The sequence below is a fragment of the Pantherophis guttatus genome, chromosome 1 (genome assembly GCF_059756535.1).
Source record: "Pantherophis guttatus breed Tessera chromosome 1, ASM5975653v1, whole genome shotgun sequence".
Taxonomy (NCBI): Eukaryota; Metazoa; Chordata; class Lepidosauria; order Squamata; family Colubridae; genus Pantherophis; species Pantherophis guttatus.
The window spans coordinates 268,226,681-268,248,555 of record NC_142063.1 but is presented as its reverse complement, the minus strand read 5'-3'; the positions used below and the strand labels follow the sequence as shown (position 1 = coordinate 268,248,555).

General features: G+C 37.1%; 1 protein-coding gene across 15 annotated transcripts in view; it reads right to left on the bottom strand.

Moving 5' to 3' along the window:
* Positions 1-21,875, bottom strand: part of ARID1B (AT-rich interaction domain 1B) — a 434,784-nt gene that overhangs the window by 55,197 nt on the left and 357,712 nt on the right. For 8 of the 15 annotated variants that reach the window (XM_087882864.1, XM_034428581.3, XM_034428584.3 and 5 more), the window contains one exon: positions 14,406-14,733. In XM_087882864.1, coding sequence (XP_087738990.1) covers positions 14,406-14,733 — 328 coding nt within the window. Of the gene's footprint in view, positions 1-12,289; positions 12,419-14,405; positions 14,734-21,875 lie in introns of all 15 variants that reach the window. The other 7 variants (XM_034428582.3, XM_034428578.3, XM_087882863.1 and 4 more) reach the window with 1 other exon arrangement.

Below are 21,875 nucleotides of genomic sequence, written 5' to 3'. Positions count from 1 at the left end.
AATGACTGACATAGAAAAATAATAAATAGAAACGGAGAACATATACAGCATTAAGTTAACTGGAGTGACATACAGGTTCAGTCACAGAATGGTGTCAACCCCTTAAACAAAGCTAAAATGTGATGTGATAAAACTGTCTTAACCAGGTTTTGCAAAGCAATCACTATTGGAGCAAGTCTTCTCCCTAAGGAGAGGCTGTTCCTTGATATAGGGCAATGATGAAAAAACACCACCTTCTGGCCTTAGTCTTCCTAACCTCATGGAAGCACAGAAAGATAGCAATTTTGCAGAACACATGTACCAGCACTCTGCTGGAGAAGATGGTTCTACAGGGATCTCAGCACTAAGCCAAATATAGCTTCATAGGTCAAAATCAGCACTAATTGTACCCATAAATGCACTAGTAGCCAATTTGCTCTATTGGCATTAATACAAGTACTGTTAAATTTTGCACCAACTGCAGTTTCTGAATGGACTTTCAGAGCAGTTCCAGGTAGATTACACTGCATAGTCCCACTAGTTTGTAATAGGAGCATGATTTGTTGAGAAATCCTTCTACTCCATGTACTGGTGCATCAGCTGCAGCTAGACAAAAGTACTCTTTGTCATGGCTTCTTACCTGGCTGAGCAGTATCTATCCCATTGTAGGGAACAGGCACATAATTTGGAGTACTTCTGAATCTAGCACGGTTGCTAAAGCCTTGGATTATTGTGTGACTTTTATCAATTTAGACTACATCCAACAATTATAACCACCCAGATAAATATAACTTTGTTAACGTAAGAGGGACTGCCTTTCTTCAACAAGTCAAAAATATAGCGACTACATTGTTAACTGGAATTGGCAGATGCAATCATATTAAATGAGAACACTGACAACTGCACTGGCTGCTAGTCGATTTCTGAGCTTAATTCAAAGAGACTGTATTAGCTTACAAAGCCCCAAAGGGTTGGGACAGGCTCTCTGATGGAACACCTTCAGTTTTACTTGAAATGCTTAAGATATCCCCACACAATGAGGCCAAGTGGGAAGGGGAATTTTTACAACTGACAGTCCTCAACTTATAACTGACCATTCATTTAATGGCAGTTCAAAGTTATGAAAGCACTGAAAAAAATTATTGATGACTTCTTCTCAATGTGACAACCAATGCATCACCCCCATAGTCACATAATTGCAATTTGGGCACTTGGCAACATTTACAACACTTGCAGCCTCCTGCAGACATACAATTGCAATTTCTGGGCTTCCCAGATGGATTTCAACAAGCAGTCAATGGGTTTTATGTCCTGGTTTCAGTGAAGGGAGAAAATGCTCAGGCAATAAGCAAGTGAAGTCCATATGGGATGTGAAGCCCTTGGGATGGGGGTGGGGTGGGGTTTGAGACCTGCAGAGGTGCTGGGTAGGAATACACATATATACACTGTGTTTAGGAGTAATACATTTGCAGTGACACTGGTAAAAATACCAGGAAGGTTTGTTTGGAGAGGCATCAGCAAATAGAAACAGGTTAGACAAAAAAAAAAAAAAAAGTTGTGGAAGCAGGAGAAAGAGTATACGTGTGCCCAATACCTTACTAGAGGATGAGGAGAAGATGTAATCCAGTAGATCTAGTAATCTAATATCACAATATAGCTTGAAAAGTAGTAAAGGATGAATCAGAAACTTGGTCAGTAATAAACCAATGTCAAAATGAAAGCACCAAGAATAGGAATTCATGAATCACAAAGTCAGATGCTGAAGATGCTTCCAGGAATGGAAGGTACTCTGTGCGGATTAAATCCTTTCCTGGCGAGCATACGCAGCTGAAGCATTCCCTGTTCAATGGTTGCCAATAATGAGGTATTGCTTGCAGAGTCAGCATCTTTCTGCTGCTTGCGAGACACTTATTTTCTCAGGCTGGGAAAGTTTGCCCTGCTTCTTGGCATCTATGTTAACTAAAGAAGGATCAGTGTTGGCTGAGGAAAGACCTATCGAATCTCTAGGGTGCAGAACCCAGTGGAACCTGATTTCATCCGCATCTCAAAAGCATGGCCCTGAGGCCATGACAAGGGGGAAGCTAGTAAGGAAGGCTGCAAATTGCAATCACATGATATCTTGCTTACCAACGGCAGCAAAAAAAAAAAAAAAAGTAAATTAATGTGTGGTCATGTGAAGTCTCACTTAATGACCACACTGCTTAATGAAAAATGACCCTATCCCCTTTATGATCATAAATTGAGGACTACCTATAGTCATGTCCTATCTGTAGAATGCTCTCCTCAAAGAGCTGCTTTAATGCTTACATTGCAGTATTTTCTGCACCAGATTAAGACATTATTATACTTCTTCCCAGAGATATAAAGAACTTTTTTTCACATTTTAAAATATTAATATTTTACTGATAACTGGTTGCCACCGGTTCGCTGCCTGTGCTTGCACAGTACATGCCAAACGCACGCTGCGTGCACATGCACAGTGTGCACCAAATGTATGTTGCACGCATGTGCATGCACAGTGCGCACCAAACATACGCTGCGCACACATTATTTATAAACTTTATTTATTTATTTATTTATTTATTTATTTATTTATTTATTTATTTATTTATTTATTTATTTATTTATTTATTAGTTCGATTTATATGCTGCCCTTCTCCTGGAGACTCAGGGTGGCTTACAATGCGTTAAGCAATAGCCTTCATACTTTTGTATATACTTGCTTAGTAGGGCTTTCGGCTCCCCCTAAGCAGTGTTCTTTTTTATACAAAGTCATCTTATTGCCCCCACAATCTGAGTCCTCATTTTACCTACCTCGAAAGGATGGAAGGCTGAGTCAACCTTGAGCCTGGTGAGATTTGAATTTGAAGTAATTGCAGGCAGCTGGTGTTACTTAACAGCACTTTAGTCTGCTGCGCCACCAAGAAAATGTTTCATTGACTGAACACTAGTTACTGGTTGGTATAAAAGTACATTGACTTGTCAATCAACCCTGTGAATTACAAATAATAGCTTTATGGATAAATGGAGATTCCCTCCATTCCCTGCAAAATTGGGTTTCTTAAAGTCAAACTAATAGGTTAATTTGATGTCACATGGATATTACTATACATTACATGAATAATATGTCATTTTCTTAATAAATTTATACTAAGTAAATTGTAAAATTCACATATGTCAAAAAGGAAAGCATCTGAGTATTTTCTGTGAAAACATCAGAATCATTCATGTGTGTGTGTGTATTTCTGAAGCAAGTTATAAGCAAAATGTCTTACAAAATAATTCTGAGAAAGCAATCTAAACCAAAACAACATTTGTTTATGAGGTATACAAATGCATAACTGGCAAACAGGTGGCCTCAATTTTATCCAAATTTTATCCAAACCCACAATTCTCACTTTATGAACACAACAGGGAATTGAGTTTCTATATCAACATATCAACATAGAAAGCAAAAACATATCAATTATTTTGGTAAAAGCATTCCTGGAAAGATCATCATTTAATCCATGTTGCTTCTGTAATCCATTACTGTCATTTTTTTTCAATTCTCAACCACTTTTATGAAATTATGTCACTTTTGATATAGTACAACAGTTACACAGAGAACAAAAAACAGTATCATTGGAATAAGGTCCTTTCTTACTATACCTGTGAGCAAAGAATCTTTTTGTATTTTCTTGATAACCATTTTTTTTTTTTTACAGGGATGTCATTTAATTGGTTATGGCATCTGCCTTCTGGTGTGACATCCCACCAGAGAGCTATATTGCTCTTACCTTAATGATATTCTGAAACTATTAAAAACGTGGTTCATCCAGACTTTGGGATAGGATGGCTGTGGAGACCCCATTGGTTGTGTCTCTCTTGTGTGATACTGAGTTAGCCTTCTCGCCTGGCCTGGGGCTGCCCAGAGCTGTTCAGTAGTTGGGTGGTCTCAAATCATAAATAAAATTACGATAATATGTAAAAGTCATATGTTTGACCTACACATTTAAAATTTGCCTAGGAGATTTAACTATTTCCTAAAACACCCAAATAAAAGATAACAGCAGTGTGTGTAATTTATAACATATATAATGTATATTATAAAATAATGCAGATACTCCTATTAAAAATGAAAGGAAAAAGTGAAAGGAAATGCTGGGCCATCCTCCCTCTCTCTTTCTCTCTCTTTTTGGTTAAAAAAAAGTCACTTGTACATTTGGTTAAAAACCCAAATAGGAACAAGCATGTACATATTTTGAGAGCCACTCAACAGCAGGAATCAATTCTTCCATTAATGAAGTGAAGCCAGCACTGAGGCAGAGAGCAGCAGCTGTTTAACAGCTCATACTAATGCCATACAGTAATTTAGGCCAAGAAGTAAACTCTATGTTATCCAACTGAGTTTTCAAGGGGATTATTTTTGGAAGCCAAAATACAGCTGCTTTTACTGCAAGTTATTGCTTAGACAATCAAGTAATACCAATGACAAGAATTATAATTTTATATACTGAGGTCCATTAGAAACCTCAACTTGAGCGAACTGCAGGAACAGGTTTCTGTGCATAGAAAAACTTAATATAGTATTATAGAAATTAGGATACAAAGACTAGTTGGAAACCACCATTTAGCTTACTAGTCCAGCCACTTTTTTATGCAGTTAAAAACATCCATAATGGACTGCTATCCAGATTCTACTTGAGCATAATATTCTGTGAGGTATTAATTCTATTTTAAATTGCTTTCACATTTAGGAAATCCATACTAATATTTAATTAAACTCTGCCTCCAAATAACTTACATTCATTATTCCATAATAAGCTGTGCACATGATAACTTAATAAAGATCAGGTCCTGGTTTTCTTCTGAATATTTTCAGGGACCTGTAAAGTACTAATGTATGTCATTCCAGTCTTCTCAAAGTTAAATATTCCCAATTCCTTATCAAGGAACATGGCTTCTAGAAGTCTATTTTTTCCCCTGATCTTCTTTGAATCTGTTCTAGTTTACCTCAATCCTTCTTAAAATAAAATCTATAGAACTGAACACAAAATGGGAAAAAAAATTACCAATAATGCCAGAACAAAATGAAGCAGGGCACAGGCTGATAGAATTTTGTCAAGAGAATACGATGGTCATAGCAAACACTCTTTTCCAACAACCCAAGAGATGACTCTACCCATGGACATCACCAGACGGTCAACACAGAAATTAGATTGACTATGTGCTCTGCAGCCAAAGATGGAGAAGCTCTATACTGTCAGTAAAAACAAGACCAGGAGCTCACTGTGGCTCAGATCATGAGCTTCTCATTGCAAAATTGAGGCTTAAATTGAAGAAAGTAGGGAAAAGTACTAGGCCACTCAGGTATGAACTAAATCATATCCCTAATGAATATACAGTAGAAGTGACAAATAGGTTTAAGGAATTAGATCTGATAGACAGAGTGCCTGAAGAACTATAGATGGAGGTTCGCAACATTGTACAAGAGGTAGCAACTAAAACCATCCCAAAGAAAAAGAAACGCAAGAAAGCAAAATGGCTGTCAGAGGAAGCTTTGCAAAAGGCTGAGGAAAGAAGGTAAGTGAAAGGCAAGGGAGAAAGAGAAAGATACACCCAATTGAATGCAGAATTCCAGAGAATAGCTAGAAGAGATAAGAACACCTTCTTAAATGAACAGTGCAAAGAAATAGAAGAAAACAATAGAATAGGGAGGACCAGAGATCTCTTCAAGAAAATTGGAGACATGAAGGGAATGTTTCATGAAAAGATGGGCATGATAAAGGACTAAAATGGGACCTAACAGAGGTGGAAGAGATTAAGAAGAGGTGGCAAAATTACACAGAAGAACTATACAAGAACGAGCTTAACATCCCTGATAACCACGATGGGATGGTCACTGACCTCGAGCCATACATCCTAGAATGTGAAGTCAAATGGGCCTTAGGAAATGTGAGCAACAACAAAGCTGGTGGAGGTGACAGTATTCCAGCTGAGCTATTCAAAATCTTAAAAGATGATGCAGTAAATTTGCCAGCAAATTTGGAAAACTCAACAGTGGCCACAGGATTGGAAAAGGTCAGTTTACATTCCAATTCCAAAGAAAGGCAATGCCAAAGAATGTTCAAACAATTGCACCACTGCACTCATTTCATATGCTAGTAAAGTTATGCTTAAAATCCTACAAGCTAGGCTCCAGCAGTATGTAGATCGAGAACTACCAGAAGTACAGGCAGGATTTCGAAGAGGCAGAGGAACTAGAGATCAAATTGCCAACATACGCTGGATCATGGAGAAAGCTAGGGAGTTCCAGGAAAACATCTACTTCTGCTTCACTGACTATGCTAAAGCCTTTGATTGTGTGGATCACAACAAATTGTGGCAAGTTCTTAAAGAGATGGGCATACCAGACCATCTTATTTGTCTCTTGAGAAACCTATATGCAGGTCAAGAAGCAACAGTGAGAACTGGACATGGAACCACTGATTGGTTCAAAATTGGGAAAGGAGTCCAGCAAGGCTGTACACTGTCACTCTGCCTATTTAACTTATATGCAGAACATATCATGAGAAAGGCGCAGCTAGATGGATCAAATGTTGGAATTAAGATTGCCGGGAGAAATATCAACAACCTCAGATATGTAGATGATACCACTCTAATGGCAGAAAGCGAAGATGAACTAAAGAGCCTCTTGATCCTGGTGAAGAAGGAGAGTGCAAAAGTTGGGTTGAAATTCAATATTAAGAAAACTAAGATCGTGGCATCCAGCCCTCTCAATTCCTGGCAAATAGATGGGGAAGAAATGGAGGTAGTGACAGATTTTATTTTCCTGGGCTCCAAGATCACTGCAGATGGGGACTGCAGCCAAGAAATTAAAAGATGCTTGCTCATGGGGAGGAAAGCTATGGCAAATCTAGACAGCATTCTAAAAAGCAGAGACATCACCCTGCTAACAAAAGTGTGTATAGTCAAGGCTATGGTTTTCCCAGTTGCAATATATGACTGTGAAAATTGGATCATAAGGAAGGCTGAGCGCCAAAGAATTGAGGCCTTTGAACTATGGTGCTGGAGTAGACTCCTGTGAATCCCTTGGACTGCAAGGCTATCAAACCGGTCAGTCCTAGAAGAGATCAACCCTGATTGCTCTTTAGAAGGCCAGATCCTGAAGATGAAACTCAAATACTTTGGCCACCTAATGAGAAGGAAGGACGCACTGGAGAAGAGCCTAATGCTGGGAAAGATTGAGGGCAAAAGAAGAATGGGATGACAGAGAACGAGGTGGCTGGATGGAATCACGGAAGCAGTAGGCATGAGCTTAAATGGTTTCCAGAGGATGGGAGAGGACAGGAAGGCCTGAAGGAACGTTGTCCATGGGGTCGCGATGGGTCAGACACAACTTCACAACTAACAACAACAACAAATACCTTCAGTAGAGGAAAAAACACAGCCTTATCAAATTCAACACATGCATATTGCCTTCTAAAACTTTCTGCCCTATTTCTTCGCTTTGACACATAAATGTATTATGTCTATTAACAATATTTCCTTGCCAATGGCTGTTGGTCCATCAGCAGTCTTACATGCTCAGGACTCTGGAGAAATGTGAAAAAGTGCTTTGCTAGCAACAGCAATATGAAATAGGAATTACAAACAGAAACACAGCACCAGATAATGCTGATAGAGGACTCAGTTGTTTGTAAAGAAATATTTGTGTGTGTGTGTGTGGGTGTGCTCACGCGCACGTATATAGCATGTGTGTGCAAGCATGCACGCTCCTCTCTCTAACACCCACCCACACACAGAAGGTCTGTGATTTAAGTTTATACAGAGATAATTTGTATTCTGAACTCATCCATACTAAAAACAATCCATTTATTTGCATTTACAGAAGTGCATATAAGAAAAAAAGAGCTATATTATATAATATATTCAAATATATTATTTGAATTGCAGCATCACATTGCAAAACACAAATTTGCTATATTGCCACCTCACTACCACTAAGGCCATCAGGCTGAACAAAAGTGATTACATCCCTGTTTCTCCTTGTCTCAGACACTGGCTATTGGCATGATAAAATAAATTATTATTTCCTCAAAATGCCTTGCATGCTTTCATTGCCTGATGTAACATCTCATCAAATCTCAACCCCAAGTTGGCATGCGTAGGACAGAAGCCTGAGAATGCAGCAGGCATATGTGTGACAGTGACATGTGACGTACAAGGAAGAATCATGGGTGATGAGCATGATACATGTTCAGGTAACAATGAAATTTGATGCTCAGGCAACAGAGAAATGCCTAGTTCCCTTGCTTGAGCACAGATTTTCATGTCTTCTTTCCCCAAGGGAGCCCTGTCAATTTCTAAATAGGAATCCTCCTAGAAGCACTCTGTGGGACAAGCAGCTGCAGCCAGCAGCAAAACCAGCCCAACTCCAACAAGGCCCCTAGAAATGTCTTGCAAGGAGAGGAACGTGTCTTAGCTTAACTTCCTAAGGACTTCAGTACTTATTTTTTTTAACAGCAATACAAGGATATGTTTACAATCACACAAACAACCATGGCATTTCACCATCTGTTACTATGACTTTAGGAAACACCTAAATCAGACTTTAACTGAAACCTAGATGAAGCATGAATGGCACCAGAAAAAGACTGTCCCTTTCTGACATTGAAACTGCTTAGTAGCCATTGCAGAATGGCTACTACATCAGAATTCTGCTAATGCTGTCTCAAGGCCTTTGTAGTCCCACATCCTTTCCCCTCCATCATGAATAGCTACTAACTGGATGCCAAAGGTGAAATTCACAAGAAAGATCTTGTTCATATTTCCTGATAGCTGATATACAGCAACCTGGTTAAAAACAATATCTTAATACACATTATGGTTTGCTGATTTGTGGCTGGTATTGTAAATGAAGCCACCAAAAAAAAAAAAATTCTTGGAATGAATTCATACAGACTGTGGTACATGAACCAGGTGCTTGGATACTGCAAATAATATTCTATGTTCATGTTTAATAACATTCATAGTCTCAACTTTGGAAACATCCTAACTGGTCAACTATATTTTAGTTTGATTATGGGCTGTGTTAAAAGTTATTTCCTTTTATTTGTCCTGAATTTTCCACTGTGCTTCATCAGAAATTACAATGTATTTATAAGAAAGTAAACCTTATCCATGTACTCCACTATGCATAATTTGATAGTTTTATTGCATATTTCCTTTCTAAGATAGTGTTCATTTATGTGCGATGGTAATATGCCAATCTATACTAATAAATGCTATCCGTACTTTCTATTCAGTAAACAGTCGTGTGGTAGGAGGGAGGGGGAAAACAAGGATATGTCTTCCACTGTTTAAAGGAGTTTATTAACTTCACAAAACTAAAGACGTTTCTTTTAGAAATGCTAAAAGCTACAATGTGTGGACTCAACAATGTCTATCTGAGCCAGTGTGTCTCAACTTGGATGCTCTTCCAGAGACATTCAAAATTGGTAAACCCTTAAAATTTAATTTCAACTTTATTTGTTGCCTTTATTACTTCTTTATATCTAAACAGTTGAGAAAATCTAAGCTCACTTCTTGCTGACATCCTTCATTTTTATAGTGCACTCACTGTATCCTTCCATGGTAATTGCAGAGATTTGTCACATCTGAGCATACTCTCCTTATCCATTATATACAGCTTCTAAATGTCTTTGTAGGGGTGGAGGCGGGGAGGGAAGAAAAAAGGAAATCAATGTAACTCTTTATGATACCTTGCTTTTTCAAGGTTGTTTCCTGCTCCTTAAGAGCAAACTTATTATTTGGAATAATGTTTCAAACTACCTGTACAGAGAAGAAACTCTTTAATATAGCTAGGCTATATTGTAGTTAAAGTAGTGCTTTGATTACATAAAATCCAAAGTATTCAAACCAAATCCAAACAAAAAATTTAAATTCCATGGAAGAAAATAAACTGCAAACAGCAATTCTGAATGGATTACGTTGAATTTATATATAAGTGGAGTTGGAAGACTACATTAAACATTTGCAAATTATAGTTCTTAAATCTTGTGTTAGAAATATCTGTTTTCAGAGGGAAGGGGGAAAATTGTCCAACCATGAAGGTTATGGTTGGAAGTTACACAAGTGTCCAAAATGACATCCTATAGGTATAAAATAGCACTCAATAAACTAGAAGCCAACATTTTTCAGGAACGAAAAATCTTGTTATGAGGTCCTTGGTGCTCTCTGAGCTTATTTTCTTGCAGACGTTTCATTACCCTAACTAGATAACATCATCAGTGCTAGTAAGGAGCCCAAAAGAGAACAAAAAGACTCCAGCACCTCTCCACCAGTAATCTGCATTTAGAGCAGCATAGATTAACTTCAAGGTTAACTTCAGACCAACAATCAAGTAAGCAATACCCCAATTAAGAAACCCCAATTAAGAAAAAAGAGCATTTAGTAAACAGCCCAAATCTCTAAGACCACCCCTCACCCACATAGACAAGCAAGACACCAGAAAATAAACTGACAGCAAACATCACTTCTTACTAGAACTGATGATGTTACCTGATTAGGGTAATGAAACGTCTGCAAGAAAATAAGCTCAGAGAGCACCAAGGACCATTCATTTCAACCCTGAGCTATAAATATTTTCATTTAAATTCCTTTAAATCTTATCCCAAAAATAACACAACCATGTTGAATATATTACTAACACATAGAAATGTCTGAACTGTGTTTTTTTAAAGTGCAATTTTCTAGTCACTTGCCTCTGAGTAAATTTCACTGAATAGAATGAAACTGATGATTATATATAAAAATGCTGTATGATAAATATTTGATGTTAATAAAGAAAATTCTATATCAAGGTAAAAATATAACTATCTGAATCTCAAATCTTGATCCTCCAAGTTCTGGTTAGCTACCACTGATTTTCTGCCTCAGTAGAAGTGAGTTTTCTCTGATGCATGCCATTTAAAGTAAGTTAACAAATTTATTTAAGGTGACTTGCCAAGAAAAAAAAAAAAGTCAAACTTGCTTTCTGAGACTAAATGGATCTCCTGATTTTGAAAGAGCCTGGATTACATTGCATCTTCTTTTAATCCTTTAGAGAAATTTAAATGCCCCCAGTTTTAGTGCAAATATCATTTGAATATTGTACTGTGTTTCCCCGAAAATAAGACCCTGTCTTATATTTTTTTTGAACCCTGAAATAAGCGCTTGGCCTTATTGCCATGCACTCAAAAGCCCGATTGGTCTTATTAAAATAGGACAGGGGATGTCCTATTTTCGGGGAAACAGGATACTTCTCAGCAACACTGATTTTCAAGTGGGTCATCCCATATGGAATTTACCTATTTTATTTATAAAATGATTTACAGCTTGTAGAATATGTAATCACATAAACACTCCACTTTGAGTAAGCTTCAAAAGCTCTCCAAGGAGGAATCTTGCCTGTTTGTCTGTATACACAGACACAGATGCAAATAAACTTCTCCAGATCAAAATGTTGTAATCATTTGCCTTGATTTCCTTGGTGATGGTAGTAGTGAGTTGTAGGCAGAATCAGGTTTTAAAAAATACTGAGTTTTCCAGGTGGTCAACCCTTTAATTATGAAGTAAAACACTTATGTTTTGAAACTAAGTTATAAGATTGTTAGGTTAGCAAGTGTTGCAAAGATAAACCCACAAATCTTATAATAGGAAAGTTATGGGATAAGAAGATAATAATTAAAAAATAATTCTCTCTATCTCAGTTAGATACATGCTAGCAAATTCAAGTTACTCTGTTTGGTGGAGGAATTAGTAAATTATCCCCACCTGCTTGACATAAACTGTCTAAATGTTGATATCATGGCACTTTGCGTAAGCCTTTTATTAACTTAGCTTCTGCAATATTCTTTTCCTGTCAAAAAGTAGAATGTTTTACTCCAGGGAAGAAATGAAATGTGATGATTATCAACAATACAGTCATGGAAATATCAGAGTTTTGTGGTATTGCTCCTAGATATCGATGAAAAAAAATATGGAGGACAGGTAATGGTGCAGAAAAATGCAAAATTTAATTCATTTTCAGCCGATGAGAATCTTGCCTTCCCTTTCAAGCATGAAGGGAAAAAGCCATGCCACAAGCCATGCAGTACAGGTGACATGCAGATTTTTAAAATCATATCTGACACAGTTAGTAAAACAAAAACCAAACTGCTTTTCCGATGCGAGTTCTGTATTTGCTCTTGGGTGCTTTTGGTAGCCAAATGGCAGCTAAATGGCAGTACAGAAAAAAAAAATCTGTCAAGATTCCACAGCAAGTCCAGTTGATACGGCTACCTACCCGTACTGGTCAGGCTGATGCATCATGGGACCCTGAGCGTTGCCATAGTTGGGGTGCTGTGAAGAAAACATGGAGCGTCCGCCAGCCCCAGACTGGCTGGGATAAGCAGGCGACCGAATGTATGGTGGCCTAAAGCAGAACAAAAGAACAACTTCTTTGGATTTGTATTGGACCACAAGCTTGGACCTGATGGCAGGATTCTTCTTGTTTGGAAAACTTTCTCTTATTCTCTGGCAATAAGGAGAAAAATGTGGTTCTTCCCTAACCTTAAATGGTGGGGTTCATTTCATATTCCCTACAGATGTCTGTAGAGATTCTCAGTCATCCAGGTTATGGTTGTCCCAAAGGTGCTTTTTCAGGAGGCAAGTGGACTTTCTTGTTTTTTCTTTGAAGACATTTAGCTTCTCATCCAAGAAGCTTCTTCAGCTCTGACAGGATAGTGGGGAATGGAAGGATTTTTCTGCAAGGAATATAAATCCTTCCATTCCCCACTTCCATTCATGTCAGAGCTGAAGAAGCTTCCTGGATGAGAAGTGAAACGTTTTCAAAGAAAAAACAAGGAAGTCTACTTGCCTCCTGAAAAAGCCCCTTGGGACTCCCTACAGGTGTTTCCTTTTTGCAATAGAAGTATAATAATGACTTAGCCTTTCCATAGGTAAAGAGTAAAAGAGGGTTTTCTAGGAGATGAAAAAAATATAAAGCACTGTATCATAGAAAATAGAAACTGAAAAGCAAATTCTAAAAAAATGGAGTTGCAAGATGCCTCATTTATGAACCTAAATGCTACATATATCTTACATTAATTATAATTATTTATATCACAATTGATGCTGTGAAATACAACACTTGATTTTACTGCAAATGGCCTTCTTTTAAAATCAAGTTATTTTTGTTTTTACACCCAGTTTTCACTTCTGAAAAATATGGATTGTTCAAAGCAAAAAAAGAAAGAAAGAAAGAAAACACTAAACCCACTGGCCTGCTAAATTGCACAGGCTTTCAGTTATTTTTATGAAACTGTTGGTTTTACATATTAAGAGCACACATTAACAAAAACTAAATTGCTGTTTTATAAATTATATTCCTCACAGTTCAAACAAGATATACATTCTTAAAGTAATAAAATAAAGGTCAAGCAATCTAATAAAATATTCTTACCCTTTCTGGTACTAATGGGATTATCTGCATTTTGAGCACTTACTGGTAATGTATATGTAATGCAATGAATGCTTTTTTTAAAAAAAATGAATATCTAATGTTTATACTTTTTCAAGTATTATAAATATGCATGCTGTTTTATATGCATGCATTAAATATACAGATGCATATAATAGTAACACTGTTTTGCAAAGTAATCATGAAATTCATTTTTCTCTTAATGATATTTCCACTTATTTTAACACAGTGAAACCAAAAGATACAGCCAAGAACATGAATTCATGTGTTTGCAATAGGTACCTATGGGGGAAGGACAGCATGTGCAAACACAGTCTTTGCATTTTTGTAGATCTTAACAAACTTCAATTCAATCAATAGTTTAAGGGTCTGGAAATATTATTCCAGAGAAAGGAGGCTGCGAATATTGGATCTAGAAATTGAATAGATGACTTGTCTGAGTTTCCTTATTCTAAAATGACCGGAGAACCGGAGTATAGAAATCTAGATGCTGGACCCACTTTGTTACTCAGGATGGCTGATGCCAATCAGATATTCTAATTGGTTACAAAAATTGGTCGCCAGTGAGTTCCTTTGCCAATAGCTGCAGATAAATATTCTGAAAGCCTAAGATATCTTGCTTATCTTTCCAGTAATGCTGCCTTTTTTCCACAATTTATCTTATCACCTTTCCTAACAATTTATTGTACCACTTGCATAGACTTAAATGTATTCTTTCAGAGGCTAAAAGCAGGTAGTTTATGTTTTAAATGGTGGGATTTCCGCCTCTATGTATTTTTTGTTTTCAGAGAGAAAACATGCTGTAAAACCTCCAACACTCATCCTTGTCATTTTGGTTTGGTTCAGCCCACTCTACTGTTTTCTTTCTTGTACACATAAATGTGTTTTACATAGCATGGACATTGTCAGGGCTTTCAGATCCTTCCTCTTGGAAGCGTACCTGCTCTGGGCGGAGTTGGCAGCAGCTTGCATCACTGCTGCAGCTGCCTCCTGGGCCTTACGGTTCACAGTTGGCATGGGTGGTCCCATCCCGGGGCCTCCTTGCTGAGCCATGCCCGGAGAACTGGGTGTCATACTGCTCATATTTCCAGGAAACGGTCTGCTTTGCATCCCAGTTGATGGCATTCGTCCCAAGGGAATGGTACCACAAGGCTGGCCTGGACCCTGTCCGTGCATCTGGTTGCTGGCGTTTATACCCATACCAGGTCCTGGTCCACTGTAACTTGCGTTGGTCACTCCAGAGTATGTTGGCTGTCTGGAGTAGTTCCCTAAACAAAACAATATAGAAGAGGAAAATAAAGTTACCAGTTCTGAAACTATGGAAAGAGCCCGCTGGAAAAATCTGTGTGCATTAAAATTATTTAAGCAGGGCGAAATATGCCTAAGTATTCTTAGCTAGTATCCAGTATCTTTCAGGCATTAGCATTGCTGGATCTATATTTCTGAAAATTATGTGCCTGCATCAATAGGGATATATAGCAAACATATGGAAAGCCTGGTAGGCAAATATGAACAAAGGCAACAGCAATAGCACTTAGACTTATATACTGCTTCATAGTGCATTACAGCCCTCTCTCTCAGTTTACAGAGTCAGCATATTGCCCTCAACCATCTAGGTCCTCATTTTACTGACCTCGGAAAGATGGAAGGCTGAGGCAACCTTCAGCCGGTGAGAAAGTAGACCGTGGAGGAAACAGTGGCTGCCTTGTTAATCATCTTGCAGTAGCCAGAGCCACAGAGTGGAAAATGCAGAAGTAGCAACAGAATGACACAAAGGGAGAACTCACAATGTTCTAGCTCCTTCTCCTTTTTCTTTTTCTTTTTTTAAAAAAAGATGTGAGGAAGTCTCCCACAATGATTATACCCCTTCATACACATTCTACTTAGTGTAAGAAATAGAAAGCAGAACAAGTGTGGTATCTCATCTTATTATACAATTTAGTTTTCCTTTTTAATATGACATCTAGGCTGTTGGGTTGTTTCCTACACTTACTGATAATGGGACCAGAATGCCCCATGCTTAAACATTACAGCTCCCTTCTATCCTTTAAAAAGAAATCGAACAACATTATACATTTAGTTTCTTAAAGCAAGGATATACATGTGATTGGCACGTTGAGTTCTCACAAGGGAAACATTTATTTAATCTACAGTATAGACCACCTGCCCCATCCCAACTGAGTCTGGGCTGCTTTACAACATTAAAAGAACAATAAATAACAAACAAGCTCTAGTGCCTGTCCAGAAATCTCCAGATTTTCTTTGCTTTTGAAATGTAAGATAAAATTTCTCTTAAATGTTTAACTCCTGGTGACTACAAGTATTTGTCCATGCTGTTCTTGGCAAGAAGCTTTTCTCTAGACATCTGATTTCCCAGTGTAGTGCTCAGTTTTAGGATTTCCTGGTGGCTCCCCCAACCAAGTCTTAATTGGATTCAGCAATCTACTTAATCTAAACCTCCCACCCTACTGACATTACTACAAAGCCTTAGGCGGTCACTCCAGTATGATGGATAGTTACAAGTAATCATCCATTTGCAGCCATTGTTTGGCCACCGTTCAAAATTGCAATGGAACTGAAAACGGTGACTAATCCTCACCCTTCGACCATTGCAGCCCTTGCAATCTGGTCACTTGTCAACTGGCTTGCACTTATGACAACTACAGTGTCCTTCAGTCATGTGATTGCCATTTGTAACTTTCCCAGCCATTCTTTTGAAAATCAAAGTCAATGAGGAAGCTAGCAGGTCACAAGTTGCAGTTCGGTAATGTCTCGCTTAACAAATGTACCACTAAATCACAAATTTTCCAGTCCCAATTTGGTTGTTAGTTGAGGATTACTTGTACAGTTATTTTGCTCCCATCTGGTGCCGTTTGATACAAGTGAAATCATAATTAACAGAATTAGTCTACACTTTGCTATTTGCACCATGCTTACAACTATCTATTAAGAATCAGGTTTCATTCTGCACAACCGTGTTTGCTGAAAGCAACAAAAACATTCCTATGTGGATCAGAGGTCAAACAGAAAACTACCTCTAACTTTCGTCTTGGCTGTTTCTGATTTGGAATTTCACCTTAAGAATTTCCTATATAACTGCAAAATCACCATATAGCAACTATGAGGAAACTTGGGAAGAAGACTACAGACTAACAGATCTCATAAACCTTTCATTCCTTAATCCTTCTTTACATAACTTTTAACCAAATACTGCATTCAGAATGACACAATTAAAACAGATATCTGATATGACAGCAAATTTGGTGGCTGCAATTATGTTTTTTAAGTAGAAAGCTTCTGTTAAATAAAAGCCAGGGTATCAATAATGTGATAATATTTCAGGAGAAAAAAAAAAGGTAGACTTCTTTTAACACCTAAATAAATACCAACAATAAACGAGAGAGAAAGCCAAGAAAGAAAAGTACAAATTTCCATGTTTTTCTAATAGATTCATAATTTGCTGGCAGTGGCTTTGACAGCAAGCAGATGGATGCACCATTAGATTCAATGAATGGAGCAGATGCTGAGCTAGTCCCCATCAGCTGGGATATCAGGCAGCCAAGTGCAAAAAAGACCACACTTTTTAAGTGAGTACTCTTTGGCGCAGCAGCCATGGAACGTTAATAAGTAGCCTATTCTTTCTTCAACCAATGGAGCTCATTTCAGCTAATTAGAATGAAATCCAGAGGCATCGGAGCCTCATATGGAGGAAGAAACTAAGTTGCTTTGCACTGGAGCTTACATGTATAAGGAAGCCAAAATATAGAGAGGAAAAACATTAACATTCTCTTATAAAAAAAAATTGAAAGGAAAAAAAAAGGGAGTTTAAAACTGTTTTTGCTTGGTATGTTTATTCCTATGTGTTCAGTTTAAATTGGCTTTGCAGAATTTTGCATTGAGGGCCAAATTAAGAAACATGTTGTTACTCCAGTTTGATTTCAAGTGGTTTCAGCATCCCAACCTTTTAAAACCTTTCACTGCCTTTTATATGATTATATCTGGCAGATATATTAAATGTACACCAATAGTGTGGGTTAGCTAAATCTATTTGCAAGTCCCTTTGGGCAAAATCTGTTTTCTTATCTGTGTAGCACATGCTCAATTTTAGGTGCTAAAATAGTAAAAATTATTCCCAGTATCAAACAAAGAAACAAGTTAGAAAACTGACTTTATTTCTGTAAATGTTCTTCTACACAGATTCTAGGAAATTTACTTGTTATATACCATACAATTCATTCGTCAATGAACTTTCACCTTATAAGTTAAAATAAAAGAAACAGTACATTCATACACATATGAACTTAGAAATGAGGCATGCAGTTTTAAAAATTTAGCTTAATAAAAGTTGCAAAGGATTTCTTCTCTGCCACCTGCTCATAACTTCTGGCAGCCAGAACATTGTATGTGAACCGATAAAGAGGCTATTATTCAAATACTGGGTTTACTATGCAACAATAACAATGTTCCTGAAAGTGGTATTTCACTTCTTATTCACTCTTTTAAAGTTGCCGGTGCTTCAAAAGTTATGAATTAAAACCATGGAAATTACTGTTTTTTATGTTTCTCATTCTTGCCTGAAGCCCAGATATTTATTGGAGTGGCACATACAGCATAAAGCGAGCCTGTGCTGATGTGAGTGGAATGGTGAAAGATGATGCTTTCAGAATTCAATAAGAAAACAGAAGCTCAGGGATAAATGATTAATTGCAGTGGGTTGTTTTCTTCAACGCTAGCATCTAATCTAAAACTAAGTAATCAACCATTTGTATTATTTAGGATTTTAAATCTGAGCTGAATTCTACAAATCAAAACAGAAATTCGAGTTGAACAATTGCTGTCATTCAGCAGGAGACCCATTTCATAATTCTGAAACATCACAGCACAGATATTACATGGCAGGATTTTAATCAGAAAGTAATAATTTTTGGCTGATTCGAAATCAATTATGGGAACTAAATACCACAGATTTATAGTGCAGAACTTTTTAAAAATACAAACTGCAGAATGTAGAGGGTTGCTTGCGTGTTTTGTTATGACAATGATCTACTTTTATTTATTGACTTTTTTTTCAACATAAAAGGTGGCCTTTTATACTATCAACCATGGTACATCCTTCCTGATCAGCTTGTGCTGTTCATCTCCTTCCTTCAGGCTTGATTTCAGTCAGTGGTGATAGGGAAGGAGAGCTCTTGCCATTGGCCACTACAATGTGGGGTGCTGCAGGGTTTGATACTTTTTCTTTTAACACCTACATGAGGCCTCTGGATGAGCTCATCTATCACCATGGGGTGACGTATCATCCGTATGCTGGTGATACCCAATTATATATATCCACCCTGGAAAATTAAGTGATATCATGATCATCTTATCCTGGTGCCTGGAACCTGAGCAATGGGAATAACACCACTAGAGGAATTCTTTCTCCCCAAAATGTAAGCTACAAACAATGCGTGTTTACTGTGGCACGTACTGCTTTTCACACACAAATTCAATAGTTAGATAGCTCCATGGTGAGTTGCTGAATAATGCAAACTGCTCCAGCTCTTTATATTCACAACATACAATAGTTTCAACTACTTGACAGCCAACAAAACTGTTTACTGCAAGAAATATTTCTTTATTTGGTTTGAAGGTTATTTACAATCCACTTGTGTAATTTTAATTCATTTTTATTCCATATATTTCTTTGGGATAGGAAATAAACATTGGTTTAGTACAAATACCATCCTGGCAATAAGACTGAGCCTTTGCTGATGTACTGTTTTTTCCCCTTGGTTGTTAGATGATTTGCTTCCTGGAAGCCAGTTGAAGCCATCATCCAAACCTGTTTCAAAGACTAATGTCTATTTTGAAATGCTGCTGTATTACAAGTTTCGTTCTCCCCCATCTACATGAGATCTGGTTAAGAATTTTATTTATTTATTTATGTTTGTTTGTTTGTTTGATTTATATGCCGCCCTTCTTCGGAGACTCAGGGCGGCTTACAATGCTTTAAGCAATAGCTTTCATACTTTTGAATATACCTGCTCAGTAGGGCTTTCCCCCCCCCCAAGCGGTGTTCTATTTTATACAAAGTCAGCTTATTGCCCCCACAAACCAGGTCCTCATTTTACCTACCTCAAAAGGATGGAAGGCTGAGTCAACCTTGAGCCTGGTGAGAATTGAACTCGCAGTAATTGCAGGCAGCTGGCAGCTAAGTGCTACTTTAACAGCAGTTTTAGTCCACTGCGCCACCAAGACTCTTAAGAATTAAAGTCTAACAATATTTGGGGATCTAAAACTGGAAACTACATTTTGCCTATCAACATCTCCTATTACAAACAAAAACATAAAATAAGGGCACTGAACAAAAGGCAGGCCATGACAGGGAAACTGAGGGTGTATATTGAGGAATTTTAAGAATCCCAGTAGATTTTAAAATGACAACAGTATTACTACTGTCTTTTCCTATCAATAACTTTGATTTATCTGGAACTGAATCTCTACTTATGAATCATCCATAATTGCAATTAACATTTTTAAAAAGTATACACTATTGCAACATCTTTTTAGGCAAAAGAACTTGGAAATGTATTTATTTTTATTTTATTTATCAAATTTCCACATTTCACCTAAGTGAGTCTGGGCATTTACAAATGCAAACTAGCACAAAAAAATATTTTGACCGACACAGACTTATAATTGTTATATCCAGAAATATATAATTTTATCTCATCACCAAATATGTGAAAGAGGAATTAAAATAAATAAAAATCCAATTTGAAACACCACAAAAATGAAGACTTCATATCATCAGATAAAGGTAGTCTTTGATTTATAGCCACAATTGATATTTGGTATTTTGGTCGCTAAGTGATGCAATTGTTAAGCAAGTGATCACATGACCAGACCAATTTTATGACTATTTTTACTATGGTTGTTAAGTATATGATATGGTTGTTAAGTGAATCTGGCTTTCACAATTAATTTTTATTTTGGAAGGCTGCTGAGCAAATTACAAATCATGATAACATGACTGCAAGATGTTGCAACTGTTGTAAATACCAGTCAGGTGGTGTGACAGCCTTCAAGGTTGGGTTGGAGGTCACTTTTTCTGAGGTCATTGTAATGGTTGTTAAACGAACAGTTATAAATTGAGGACTATCTGTATAGCTCTTCTCAATTCATCTAAGGGCCAGTGTATACACTGCAATCTTCATTTAGAGGCTATTAAAAAGGGCTTCCCTTTTGGAGCATTCAATATTTCAGGCTTAATATTTAATTATTTATTTTTTCAGCAAATCCAGCAAATCTTTCTCCATATACTTGGCTGAGCTAGTGCACGCTATCTCCTTGAATCAGTAGACAATATGTCAGAACTTTTAAAGAACACTTGCTTTAAAAACAATTTTAAAAAAGCTTTGGACAATATGGCAGGCAAAGGATCTTTAAAAGTTCAGATATCTGTAACTCTTGTCAGTTGAAGTATTTTTGATATTTATTTACAAACATCCTCATATGAAGCTAAAAATCAGTTCTGACTGCTATAAAGCAGTGTGCATTTCTGCCAATAATTTGGAGCATGTCCACCCTTAATATTTAGCACTACTAGATGATTTACAAGGTCCCTTCCAACTCTGTTAATCTGTATTCTGTATCTAGGTAGATAAAATAACATTCCATCCTAAAGACAGCTCCAAGTCTTCTGAATCCTTTTAAAGTGAAGACTGCAATGTTCTTGTGATTCTTGTAAACAGCTGCAACTTGCAAGAGTATATTAGTCTGTTGTGACTGAAGCTATTATGCTGCTAATTTTATCAATGTCTACATTCATCATATCAAAGGTAATGAAGTTTATGAAATTTATCAGTAAAGATCATCGTAGTCTAACTGTACTCTATAGAAGAGCACTAATGTTTTCAGAAGGAATCCAATGATCTTTTTGTTATTTTAGGATAACTGTTTCAGTAGTTTAGATTATACATTATTTCTTTTATTGCAAAGTACTTTGATTTTTGTGAGCCACCCATAGTTGAAAGTTGGATGACACACAAGTTTAAATTGTTTAATAAATAATAATTGACTTTCTAATCTGTTTAATTTCTTGATCTCCAACGCAATCATGCATTTCATACCATATCACTGAAATATGTCAATCTCTTTCATATTATATATTCTAACAACAGAGAGCTGCTTTATTCTAGTAAAGTTGCTATGATGAAAATGAAGGGATAGAAAACACATTTAAAGTTGGGCAGATAGCAACACAAAGCTGCAGAATGTAAAATTCAACAATGGAACTGAAAAATTGTGAGCGGAGTACATGGCTGCTTCATTGTGTAACAGACTACTTACAATTTCAGGCAGCCCACGCTCTTAGCTTTATGAGATTATGTTATAGTTATTTTTCAGAATATTCCATCATCTGCTA